This window comes from Engystomops pustulosus, chromosome 2 (genome assembly GCF_040894005.1).
Source record: "Engystomops pustulosus chromosome 2, aEngPut4.maternal, whole genome shotgun sequence".
Lineage (NCBI taxonomy): Eukaryota > Metazoa > Chordata > Amphibia > Anura > Leptodactylidae > Engystomops > Engystomops pustulosus.
Genome location: NC_092412.1, coordinates 40,497,218 through 40,511,580, shown reverse-complemented (window position 1 = coordinate 40,511,580; position 14,363 = coordinate 40,497,218). Strand labels below are relative to the sequence as shown.

Sequence of the window (14,363 nt, the reverse complement as noted above, 5' to 3'; positions counted from 1 at the left end):
GCCCCTGCCTGTCTAGGCTTTTGTAGCTAGACTGCAGTTGTGACATATTTTTGGCACTTGGAAACTGAAGCCAAAATCCTATAAGGCCTTTGATAGGCTGCAGTTGTCACATGTGGTCAATGTGATGTCACCACTTCTATATACTGAGGGAGTATTGTTTCTGGAGTCAAAGTTCTTGAGGAAAGGGGAGAACCCAAACCAAAATGTAAGTGCCTCTTTTACAGACCTCATCGTCGTTGATTCTCATCATGTATGAGATGTAGAATATGAGAATATAGTAGCATACAATCAGCCGGGTCCAGGGTTCAGTAGGCCCCTTGGTGACAGAGCCTCAGTGGGCCCCTTTGCATTGAGAAACTAAAACAGTCTCATGTTCCCTAAAATGTTCCCTAGTTTATCATCCCAAACAACCCCCAGATGGTTATTTTATATACAGCCCCCACTTACCCCTCACCAGGCACTGCCAGGCTGCTGGGGACTGAGATTTGGCCATGTAGGCCCCCCAGTAGCTCTGGGCCCTGACATTTGCCTGGGTAGTCCTGGTGCTGGCGCCGGCCATGCATACAATTTCCATGAACTGTCATTAGATATACTAACACGTGACTGTAGAGGTTTTGCACCTGTCCTGACAAGCAGGATAGAAAAGTATTTCTATTGGCTGCTGCGCAGATTTCACCGGGCTCTGAGATAAAGATATGTGCCCACCAGCTCATTCAATGGACCTACACATTGCTATACATTCTGAACACAAGGTGGCAGCATAACATACCAAGTGTCACATTTCTGTGGAATTGCAATGGGTCCCATTTGGTTCTAGATAATGGGTTCCTTATTAACCTCTGCATCCCCCAGGCGCACAATGGTCTGTGACAATGTAATTGATATCTCTATTTAAATATGTCACCGGTCCAATGATGTCACATGTGTCAGTATGATCCAACATAATGTAATATCGGCCGTGTTTGTTTTGGATCTTCAATGACTGATTTTTCCCCCCGCCCCCACATTTATAATGCACATTCATCACTCTACACATAACACAGTCATAGTACAATACAGACGTTACTATCATTTATAGCATTTTAATTCTCATAGTCAATTTACAAATATTGTGCCACAAAGCAACACACTAATCCTAGTCATACGATACAGTCATATAATGGCAAGTGGAAAATACTACTGGAATTCATCCATGGAAAATCTCTTCTCCGCTCAGGTCCAGGACAGGAGATCATGATGCAAGACTGATCCCAGCCAATCACAGGTATCACAGTCACTACTTGGGACACTCACATTAATCTCTAGTGTTATGACGCTGGTCTGACGGTCACTGAAAATAAAGGCATTACATATGCAATGAAATGTTAGGAACAAGCTGGGGCAACAATAAAGTAAGCTGCACATTCACATTTGACTCTATATTATTGTGTTCTGTCATTTCAGAAAACTGCTAAAAACTTTGTGAACTTTTCAAAAGTTTTTACGTAAACTTATGAGCATGGATCAGTTTCCTTAATAAAAAATCATCCAAGTCTAATATTTTGACTTATCTGCTTGATTTAGTTTTTCTTCATTAACTTTTAGGACTTTTGTGAAAATCTGATGTTGTTTTTAGGTCAAATTTATGCAGAAATATAGACAATTTGGAAGGGTTAACAAACCTTTAAGCTCTATGTTAGGACAAAACTCTTCTACACAGATCTTACTTCGTAGTTTTGCTGCTGGAAATGTACTCAAAAAAGATAGATAAATTCCCACACTACGCATAAATTGGGTCTTAAGTGTCCACTGGGCGTTACCAGACTATCCCCCTGGTCATTGTGTCCACACAAGGAAGAATTCACTTGCCAAGTACCAACTTAGAAACTTTCTAGTGGAGTGTGAAATATGCTGGTAGAATCATCCACATCAATCTGCAGACTGTAGGGTTGGCTCAGTAGGACACTTAGGTGGTCGGATAATTCCCAATGGGCACTCGGGACCCAATTTTCATACATCAATTTTATTGCATAAGTCCATTTTATATGGTCTTTTTCTGTAGTACATCAAAGTAGGAATGGCTTGTAGGGATCCCTTTATTGTCTTCATAAATTTCATTGGGATTTCTATATCCAGAACCATACTGATGGATTTCCCTCGTGTTTCGCATGCAGAACAGTAGTCTGCTACTCCATAAAAACAGAGAACTGTAGGATCTGGTAAGAATGAGTGGGATCCATTATGTTTCCATTTCAATTAGCTAGAGACAGATCAAACACATGTGATCACTAGCACTGAAACGCGTGAACCCGTACTAGGCAATTGTACTGCAAAATTCAGCTTTCTATGTGACAAAGCCAACTGCTTATATCATTTCCCTGAGTCACTTGCTACAAACCCCCTTTGCTCATATAATACTTTTACTAGGTTTATGGGGAGGGACACAATTGGGGATTCAGTAGAATACAGTTGGGGATACAGTTGATGGATACTTCATGTATACTGTCCTAGGACAGCATGGTCTTCAGGTTTCTTCTTCTGGGTGTGGAACCAGTGTATGTACCAATGTATGTACCAGTACATACATGTACCATGTATGTACCAGTGTTGAAAGGGGGTTTCTTGGTCCACCAGATAGAACAAGTCTGGGGATCCATCTTCCATCAGTGCCTAAGAAACAGAACTAAATCGGGTTATCTTCTGCTGGACTCTATTGTTTTAGAACTTGGACCCACTGGAGGATGTTGTGGTACTATGATGGACCAGTCCAAACCTATGGCATGTATATTGTAATTGAATTAGACCAAGTTTACCAGGACCCCTTGCCCACCCCCAGGTGCTGTATGGTATACCTATGCTTGGATACAAACTATCATTAATAATGGGCTCTGTAATAAAAGCTAATACCGAATAATAGTCTCTATCCGGATGGAGGATGGTGCCTCTTCCATGTGCTACGTACTGTACTGCCAAACACTTTCAATATGTCTAAGGTGATACATTGTCAATAACTACTACACAAACTATAGGTCACATGTACAAGTCATAGCCATTCCATAGGCTGATCTATGTTAGCCAAGTCTATTGAGTTCAATATACTGTAATACTTCAGAGTCACCAGGGATGCTTTATCTCTATCGCTTCTCAGCTTGTCTGGAGGATGGCATAGAGCCGGCTTGTGTGGATGATGAGGTTGGCAGAGGAGGTGATAACACTAAGTCCCTGGTGGGGGGAGTGTTCCCCATACACTGAGACTCATCCTTTATAATATCAGCGGAGGACACCACAGAGTCTTGTTCGGGATCACTTCCTCGTCCTCTCTTCTTGTCTTCTTCCTTCTTCCACTTCATCCTACGGTTCTGGAACCAGATCTTTATGTGTCTTTCGGTCAGGTTCAGCATGACGGCCAACTCAACTCTCCGGGGCCTAGAGATGTACTTGTTAAAGAGGAACTCTTTCTCCAGCTCCAGGAGCTGCGCTCTGGTGTAGGCTGTCCTTGTTCTCTTGTTTTCTTCTTGTTCCATCATATACGAACCACCTGCGATGGAAAATACAAAGTGTAATAAGTACATTGTATTCAATTAGACCTCAGCTTCATGTTGACATCTTTTGAGGAAAAATTGCGCAAGAATTCTTGGAAGATCTGCAAACATCTCAAGCTGCCTTGACAAACATTAGGGTTGTGTTGGTCAGATATGGCTAAGTTCAAATAAGACTGTTACTCTGTGTTTCACGTTATAAGGGATAAATATCTGACTGGAAGAGAGTCTGACAAGAACGGGATCTACAACAAACATGTGGGCTGCTGCTTCATTGTAAGGGACTGCTAGGGATATCAGACAATACTTGCCAATATTTAGTTGTCCCATAGAGGATGAATGGAGCAGCCTGCTCTGTCTACTACTCCAAACTGAAGAGGGTGGCCCCCATTCCCATTATTGGTGAGGTGTAATCAGCCTCACCAATAATCACAGTTTAAGGGATTCTATGGGGGAAGGTTGTGTCGGTACCCATCTTGAACATTACATTTATCATAGTAGCTTTGACTCCTTGAAAAGTTTGGCCCATGGGGCGTTAATGTCTGCAGTGAAAAAGTTGTATATTTTGGTGCAACTAAATCCTTAGTATTTCCTACACTGGGGAGGGAGAGGATTTGTGCCAACATTTACGCCTTTCTTGAAAATTTAGGTGTCATAGATCTGCAGGGTACCCCCGACTGAATATGGAGGGTGCACTCTGACTGGGGGTGTCCAGGAGTTGCACTTAAGAATTTTTGTGGCGTTTGCACTTTAAGGGGTGTAGTGCTCAGTTGTTGGGTTCTCCTCCCCCTCCCTGATGTTTCCCCTCCCCTTGGGTTTATAAGCTGGTGCCTGGGTGTGCTGCTTCCTCTTGCCCGCGCCACCGGTGAAGCTGTCCCTCCCTCCCTCCCTACAGTTACTATTTGGTGTTTTTGATGTCTCTCTTTTGTATTCCATACTGTGAAGTCACAGCTGGCGGTAAAAAAGGAAGAGATTGGTGGAGATTTGAGATATGGAACGAGATTTGCCCGGAAGACGCAGTGTTGGCCGGGAGTCCGGCCGAGCAAACCGCTTCGGGCAGCTGCGGTTTTGGCACCAGAATGAACATCATAACATTGCCGTTTAAGTTTTGGAGTTTTGTTAAATTGTTAAAAAATAAATAGCTGTGACCTTTTTACACCCAACAGGAAGCCTCAATGCCTTTTATTCTGGTGGGGATGTTTGTTAGAGTTTATAACTCTGTTTTATATTACGGGTCTGTTTTAAAGTGCCTTATGGGGAAATTTAATGTGTTCAAGTTTACTACCTCCCAGTCTGGATTTGCTTGGTAAATCGGGCAAGTTAGGTAAAAAAGTCGAGTGGGTTGTCAAAAGTCGCAATCAACCTATAATCTGAAGCATAGAGACCTTAACCTTACGGCATGCAACCCCTGGTGGCAAATTCGACCCTCTAAAACCCTCCCTCTTCTTCCCTCTCCTTTTTGTTTTATTAAACTTTACTTATTATCAATATGTAACCAAACATAATTGTGCAAATTAATGTAAAAAAATGAGTTTTACATTACTTGCTTATTATGTAACTGGCGTTTTGTAACTCAATAATAAAAATATTGAATGAGAAAAGTCGCAAAAATGTATGTATTTCTGGGCAAAAAAATGGGGGGGATTTACTAATTGTGGTGCAAGCACAACTGTCGGCATCGGAGATCAGTCTCCGGAAAGCTCAGCCCGATGCATAAAAGTGGCGCAGTAATGAAATGTGCGCCAAAATCTTACATGGACTGCGTCTTCATTTTGCTCTCTGGTCTATTCCTGGTCTACTGTGCGCCAATATTTGCGCCAAAAATGCAGACAAAATACACATACATGTGATGGATAATGTGGAAAAGTTAGGCCACACCCACTAGTTGGGAACATCTGTTCTTTCTGGCGCAAACGCATTATAAATGATCCGCAACACTTTTGCGCAAAAAAACACTTGAGTTCCCAACACTTTTTTGGCGCAGATACAATAATAAATCTGCCCAAATGTATGTCACTAGAATGATACATTCCCATATACAGGCAGACCCCGGGTTACATACAAGATAGGGTCCGGAGGTTTGTTCTTAAGTTGAATTTGTATGTAAGTCGAAACTGTATATTTTATAATTGAAGTTCTAGACAAATTTTTTTCTTTTGCCCCAGTGACAATTGGAGTTTCAAACTTTTGGCTGTAATGTGACCAAGAATTATTAATAAAGCTTCATTGCAGACACCTTACAGCTAAACATTGCAGTCTGGGACTAAAGTAAAGCATCCAGAGAGCTTCACCAAAGGTCACAGGGGGCAGAGGGGTCCGTCTGTAACTATGGGTTGTCTGTAAGTCGGGTGTCCTTAAGTAGGGGACCGCCTATATGTAAAAAGATCTGCAGCATATAACACTTGATAATGCTGTGGTTTAAACCTCATGCTATGAGGACTATGCACATGTGGCAGCCGCCATAGTGATTCCATCTGCATGCAAAAGCCATGCAGGACCCATTCGAATCCACACTGCGGCTCTGTATCACGTCACGTGAAGTGATCCAGAGAGGACTGAGCTTGTAACCTTGTCCGTTTCTATATTTCCAAACAAAGGGATTTTTCATAAATTTAACCAAACCTGATACAATCTTTTTCTTAGCAACTAAACATCACTTAGGGCTCAATGAAGATCAGTCTTAGGCTACATTCACACGACACTGGGGCAGATTTACTTACCCGGTCCATTCGCGATCCAGCGGCGCGTTCTCTGCGGTGGATTCGGGTCTTCCGGCAACTCACTAAGGCAGTTCCTCCGCCGTCCACCAGGTGTCGCTGCTGCTCTGAAGTCTGCCGAGGTCCACCGGAGTTCACGATCCATTGCTGGGTGAAGGTAAGCATGTGTCCAGCGACACTTTTTTTTAAAAAAATGCGGTGGTTTTTTAGAATCCGTCGGGTTTTCGTTCGGCCACGCCCCCCGATTTTCGTTGCGTGCATGCCAGCGCCAAGGCGCCACAATCCGATCGTGTGCGCCAAAAACCCGGGGAAATTCAGGAAAAATCGGCGCAAATCGGAAATATTCGGGTAACACATGACCCCCATTGTGTCAGCTGTACTGTACCATGTTGGGCACACAGCGGTGCCGAGGAAAGGAAGAGGGGGTGAGAGCTGCTCACCCCCGGCCCTCTCCATAGCGATGTATAGCGCACAGCGCCGTATCAGGTTTGGTTAATAGGTGCAAAATGGTGATTGTAAACGCGACTGTACAGTTTCCTTTAGCGGACATACATACATTCACACACATACACCCAGCTTTATATATTAGACGTCCCCTATGATTTGCAAAGCGCTATAGCATCTGATGACGCTATATAAATAAAGATTATAAAATATGGATGAGGCACGTCCATGTAAAACCACATAGTGTGCATGTAGCCTTACTCAAAAATTCAGGCACACTAAGATGGTGCGCCCGAGATCCTGCATGTGTCGCTTCCCCGCTCAGGTCTGCCGGAGTTCACCTTCTTCTTCCTGGTGTATGTGAGTGCATGTCTTGCGACACATTTTAATGTTAAATCCCGTGCTCAGTCCGAATCAGTGAGGTCGCTTGACGGCCCGCCCCCTGATTTCCGTTGCATGAAAGTCAGCGCAGCTGCGCTAAAATCCGATCGCGTGCGACAATCCTCTGCTAAATACCTGTCACAGCGGCGCAAAAATCCTGAAAACTTTGAGAATCCAATGAAAGTGCGATCCGCGGACCCTTAGTAAATAAGCCCCTATGTTTGTTCTGCATTTGCAATAATGAGCCCTACCATTATAAAACTCCTATAAATGCTACAGTCCCTTTAGATATTGATCCAAGCTGATTTCTTGGGTTGCTATGATCACGTATTACTACTCCTATCCTGTATATATGGGCACAGCACAGTACTACTACTCCTATCCTGCATATATAGGCACAGCACAGTACTACTACTCCTATCCTGTACATATGGACACAGCACAATACTACTACTCCTATCCTGTACATATGGACACAGCACAATACTACTACTCCTATACTGTACATATGGACAAAGCACAGTACTACTACTCCTATCCTGTACATATGGACACAGCACAGTACTACTACTCCTATCCTCATATATATGGGCACAGCACAGTACTACTACTCCTATCCTGTACATATGGACACAGCACAGTACTACTACTCCTATCCTCATATATATGGGCACAGCACAGTACTACTACTCCTATCCTGTACATATGGACACAGCACAGTACTACTACTCCTATACTGTACATATGGACACAGCACAGTACTACTACTCCTATCCTGTACATATGGAAACAGCACAGTACTTCTACTTATATCCTCATATATATATGGGCACAGCACAGTACTACTACTCCTACCCTGTTTATATGGGCACAGATCAGCACTACTACCCCTATCTTGTATACAGGGGCACAGCTCAGTACTACTACTCCTATTTTGTACATATGGACACAGCACAATACTACTACTCCTATACTGTACATATGGACAAAGCACAGTACTACTACTTCTATCCTGTACATATGGACACAGCACAGTACTACTACTCCTATCCTCATATATATGGGCACAGCACAGTACTACTACTCCTATCCTGTACATATGGACACAGCACAGTACTACTACTCCTATCCTCATATATATGGGCACAGCACAGTACTACTACTCCTATCCTGTACATATGGACACAGCACAGTACTACTACTCCTATACTGTACATATGGACACAGCACAGTACTACTACTCCTATCCTTTACATATGGACACGGCACAGTACTACTACTTATATCCTCATATATATGGGCACAGCTCAGTACTACTACTCCTGCCCTGTTTATATGGGCACAGATCAGCACTACTACCGCTATCTTGTATACAGGGGCACAGCTCAGTACTACTACTCCTATTTTGTACATATGGACACAGCACAATACTACTACTCCTATACTGTACATATGGACAAAGCACAGTACTACTACTCCTATCCTGTACATATGGACACAGCACAGTACTACTACTCCTATCCTCATATATATGGGCACAGCACAGTACTACTACTCCTATCCTGTACATATGGACACAGCACAGTACTACTACTCCTATCCTCATATATATGGGCACAGCACAGTACTACTACTCCTATACTGTACATATGGACACAGCACAGTACTACTACTCCTATCCTGTACATATGGACACGGCACAGTACTACTACTTATATCCTCATATATATGGGCACAGCACAGTACTACTACTCCTGCCCTGTTTATATGGGCACAGATCAGCACTACTACCGCTATCTTGTATACAGGGGCACAGCTCAGTACTACTACCCCAATCCTGTAATATATGGGCACAGCTCAGTACTACTACACCAATCTTGTAATAAATGGGCACAGCTCAGTACTACTACCCCAATCCAGTAATATATGGACACAGCTCAGTACTACTACCCCAATCTTGTAATATATGGACACAGCTCAGTACTACTACCCCAATCTTGTAATATATGGACACAGCTCAGTACTACTACCCCAATCCTGTAATATATGGGCACAGCTCAGTACTACTACCCCAATCCTGTAATATATGGACACAGCTCAGTACTACTACCCCAATCCTGTAATATATGGACACAGCTCAGTACTACTACCCCAATCCTGTAATATATGGACACAGCTCAGTACTACTACCCCAATCTTGTAATAAATGGACACAGCTCAGTACTACTACCCCAATCCTGTAATATATGGGCACAGCTCAGTACTAGTACCCCAATCCTGTAATATATGGGCACAGCTCAGTACTACTACCCCAATCCTGTAATATATGGGCACAGCTCAGTACTACTACCCCAATCTTGTAATATATGGACACAGCTCAGTACTACTACCCCAATCCTGTAATATATGGGCACAGCTCAGTACTACTACCCCAATCCTGTAATATATGGGCACAGCTCAGTACTACTACCCCAATCCTGTAATATATGGGCACAGCTCAGTACTACTACCCCAATCTTGTAATATATGGACACAGCTCAGTACTACTACCCCAATCTTGTAATATATGGACACAGCTCAGTACTACTACCCCAATGCTGTAATATATGGGCACAGCTCAGTACTACTACCCCAATCCTGTAATATATGGGCACAGCTCAGTACTACTACCCCAATCTTGTAATAAATGGACACAGCTCAGTACTACTACCCCAATCCTGTAATGTATGGACACAGCTCAGTACTTGTAATGATAAAGTCAGGTTGATGGATACAAACTGAAGATTTGCCATAAAGCTACAGTCTCTTAAAATAGTTGACCTGAGCTGATTCCTTTGGTTAGTATGATGACAGAGATACTAAATTCATATTATTCAGGTATTATTATGTTTCAATAGATTTTTTAAAAATTCTAACTTTTGGATGCAATTTTTTCTTCTTTCCCACTGTTCTGATGCCAATAACTTCATACTACTACACTGTAAAGACCTGTGTATGGTCTCAAATTTTGAAATGAAAATGAGATGAAATTTTCATTGCCGTCATTTTACGGACTGTGTAATCTTTTGATAGCTTTTTACTAACATTTTTATTAGTTGTGAAATGGTGCAAAAGTGGCAGTTCAGAAATGTTGGTGCTATTTTCTGTTACAGGGTTCACCACTGGGAATAAGCGTTTTATATTCGAATAGACAAATATGGCATTTTGGGATTTTGGGAGGATACCTCTCATTTGCAGGCAGTCCCCGGGTTACATACAAGATAGGTTCCATAGGTTTGTTCTTAAGTTGAATTTGTATGTAAGTCGAAACTGTATGTTTTAGAATTGTAGATCCAGGCAAAAAAAAATTTTTTTGCCCCAGTGACAATTGGAATTTCAACATTTTTTTCTGTAATGGGACCAAGGATTATCAATAAGGCTTCATTACAGACACCTTACAGCTGATCATTGCAGCCTGGGACTAAAGTAAAGCATCCAGAGAGCTTCACCAGAGGTCAGAGTGGGCAGAGGGGTCCGTCTTTAACTAAGGGGTTGACTGTAAGTCGGGTGTCCTTAAGTAGGGGGCCGTCTGTATTTGTTTATTTTTATATCAGTTCTAGGGAAAGGGGGGATGATTTGAACTTCTGAGTTTTTAATTTCATTTTTTAACTTTTTTATATTTTTAGTATTTAGTAGACCTCAAGGGTAGTTTAACCTTTGGGGGTCTGATTGCTTCTACCATATACTGTATTACTGCACTGACCAACGGATGACAAAGCTGCAATTCTTGGCACACAGGCCAGAAATTACAAGTTTTTCCCACCCATCCCAGTGGATAGGTGTGTGGATTAGCAGCCATGTCTAGATACATTTTGGGCTTTTGTAGGCTATTAGAGGGGCTACATGTAAACGAATTCAGGAGTTTGATCAGAGTTCCCATCATTCACAATCAATACGTCTTGTAGGACCTTGGACTTTCCCGTTTGGCTCCTTCCGGGTGTCCGGCCCAGCCTGTATGATCTTGTTTCTCATGTTAAGCAATTAAACTTTAGAATTTATTGATTGTCCCTGAATAAAACCCGACGCTCATGCAATAATCATTTGTCAGGTCTGACTTCTGTTTGATTAGATTTGCTTTCGAAAAGTCAATGACACAAAACATGAAAGTTCACGTAGTATCGGGAAAACGATGGAATCGGCATCAATTGCCTAGAATTGCTGTTCTGCCACAGTTATAGCTAATGGTCACTGAATTGCAAGTATGACAGTGTCTTGCGTTTCAAGAATTTTAGAATAAACATAGTACAACCACATCTGACCATCACAGGACAGCAACGTCTATCACCTAGGATTTATTAGGCATAATAGCACAGTTTTATGTTGTACAAGACATGAAAAAGTTCCACTTCCAATTAGAGCTGTGATATAACAAGCCATGCACCTGTGTGATATCACATGACCAGGGATATAACGAGCCGTGCACCTGTGTGACATCACATGACCAGGGATATAACGAGCCGTGCTCCTGTGTGACATCACATGACCAGAGATATAACGAGCCGTGCACCTGTGTGACATCACATGACCAGAGATATAACGAGCCGTGCACCTGTGTGACATCACATGGCCAGGGATATAACAAGCTGTGCACCTTTGTCACAGCACATGACCAGAGATATAACGAGCCGTGCACCTGTGTGACATCACATGGCCAGGGATATAACAAGCCGTGCACCTTTGTCACAGCACATGACCAGAGATATAACGAGCCGAGCACCTTTGTGACATCACTTGACTAGAGATATAATGAGTCGTGCACCTGTGTGACATCACATGTACTGGGATATAACGAACCCTACATCAGTGCGACATCACATGACTGAGGACATAATGAGGTTTGCACTTGTGCGACAAGACATGACCAAGGATATAATGAGCAGTGAACCTGTGTGACATCACATGACCAGGTATATAACGAGCCGTGCACCTGTGTGACATCACATGACCAGGGATATAACGAGTCGTGCACCTGTGTGACATCACATGACCAGGCACCGGTGTGTATCCACATGAAGTAAACAATGAAGCTTCCTACAGAATGGCAACAAGCAGAGATTTAGAAAATCGTGAGGAATTGATACAGAAATTATATGGGAAAATTCTATAAATTTTCATTACAAAAACGATATTAATTATTTGTTGAAAGTGGACAACCCCTTTAATAAATCCCCCCCCCCTTCCCATATGGAAAAGAGGAGACTTATTAATCTGAGCCGTGCCAAGTAAACAGCATAGGCATCTGACGTCAGGTACTTTACATAGATCTCATCTGTTTTTTTCATTTTTTTTACCCTATGGGACTTGTGAGGTCTCATTCACCCATGTTCCAACCCCGATCGCATGTTTACTAAATGCTCAGGAAATGCAATGCTAACTAAAGTGTGATCAGGGGTGGAGCCTTACAAAATACAGCCTCAGCATTTTATGGTCTCAATTCTGAGTTAAATAGGTATTTTGGTAAATTTAGGTTATCTTCACTGAATAAGGGATAACAGTATGATCGATTGGGGTCAGAACATTGGTGATCAAAGGGATGGAGGTCCCTTCTACACCAAATGTATGGAAGTTCTAGGTTTCAGTAGGCCCCTGGGCGACATACATTACTTCTAGTTCCTCCTTTGATTACCATAAAGTTTCGGATCTGTAAATAGCTGCGATGAATGGTAATCATGGCTTAGCTGAAATGTTAGGCCCCTTACACACTAGAGAGCATGATGCATCCAACATGTTTCATACTCTCGCATCGTGTGCTCTATCTTTTCCCCGTGTACGGTGCGGATCGGTGCCACCATTGCCGTCTATGCAGACTTTTATGCGGCCCCAAATTTGGGGGTGCAAATACATCCCCCCAGACGGCTGTGTGAATGCACCCTTAGGTTGTATCTCACTTATTCAACCAAAATACTGGTCCTGGTTCTAAACCTGCTTCCCAGGCCTGGCTATAGAAGCCGGAGAAACATCTGAGATCACAGGGGAATTAAAGCCCTTCAAGCTACAATCTTGACCCAAAAGTAAAGCATGTCGTTTTCACTCAGTGACATCAACAGGGTCATATGTATTATATCTATAAATATACATAAATATATATAGAGAAGTAATGTAATGATGTGAGTAAAGCATTTTGGGTCAGAGAGAAACTTCCTGTTTAGCTCCAGCTGTGTATCTCTTCATTCTCTCAGTTCTTACTCCTCCCCCCTACCTCTCCATAGACTTCTATGCAATCTGGTACCTCTATTAGCTCTCATTTTGATAGTAAGATAAAGTAACAGAAATTTCAGCTGCATGAATGGAGGAAGGAATCTTTATCTCTGATACTACAGAGCTTCTTACTTAATCTTGTTCTACCAGCTTTTGCAAAGTTTCTTGAAAGTCTTTAGACCATTTAGGTTATTCTCTGTCTTGACCATTAATGAAACTTTTAATCATCTTTGAGCCCTCTTTACATTGTTCTGGATCCAGGAGAAGCCCTTTTTGTAGTATAAGTGGGAACTATTACTAAAACAAGTCCTCTGTCCTCTTCATTCCTGCTATCCAGTGTTTACAATAGTAATCCATGCCGTATTTGCCATGCGATGGATCCTTGAATGCACATATGTACGAGATATAGATACACACAAAATTATCATTAACCATCGGCCACTGTGATAAATTAGGTGCAGTTTAATGAGGATCTTTCACCAACTCATACATGTGGAGATCACAAATGTTTCTGTCTAGCCCCCATGGTTGCTGAGATATCAGTCCCAGTATTTGACCATTGTGATCCTCTCCACTGTCAGAGATGAGGTGCTGGAGCAGGAGGAGGAGGGGGAATGTGTTATGCTAATCTTCTCAGACAATCAGCTGAAGACAATGTCAGATTTGCTACTGTGGAGTACACAGTGTGATCTCTCTATGCTTATCGAGATGCCGTCTTCACACAATTCGATGATTTTACACTCATATACAGTGGCCCACATTTATCAGAACCAGTAAGATCTGCACTAGGAGCACTTTGCCCGTGTATAGTGCAGGGGGTGCCAGATCCATGAACTGTGTCGCCCATTCTTCATGAATCTGGCGCCTCCTGCCCTGCTGGGGCATGCAACACAATTCTTTTGGACACAGCACGATAAATGTGTTGCACAGTCAGACTGTGCACTGGAACGCCCCTTTCAGTGCAGAATTTTGTGTCGCGTCGGGTATAGTATAGCCGCAACACAAATGTGTTGCAGCCCTTTATGAATACCTGTACAAGCAGTTTGCACTGAAAAGAATGTGCAAA

General features: G+C 42.5%; 1 protein-coding gene across 1 annotated transcript in view; it reads right to left on the bottom strand.

Annotated features, from left to right (window-relative positions):
• Positions 1 to 1,094: 1,094 nt before the first annotated feature.
• PDX1 (pancreatic and duodenal homeobox 1) overlaps positions 1,095 to 14,363 on the bottom strand; it is a 28,531-nt gene continuing 15,262 nt past the window's right edge. The window contains exon 2 of the mRNA XM_072132980.1: positions 1,095 to 3,517. Coding sequence (XP_071989081.1) covers positions 3,114 to 3,517 — 404 coding nt within the window. The 3' untranslated portion in view covers positions 1,095 to 3,113. The remainder of the gene's footprint in view (positions 3,518 to 14,363) is intronic.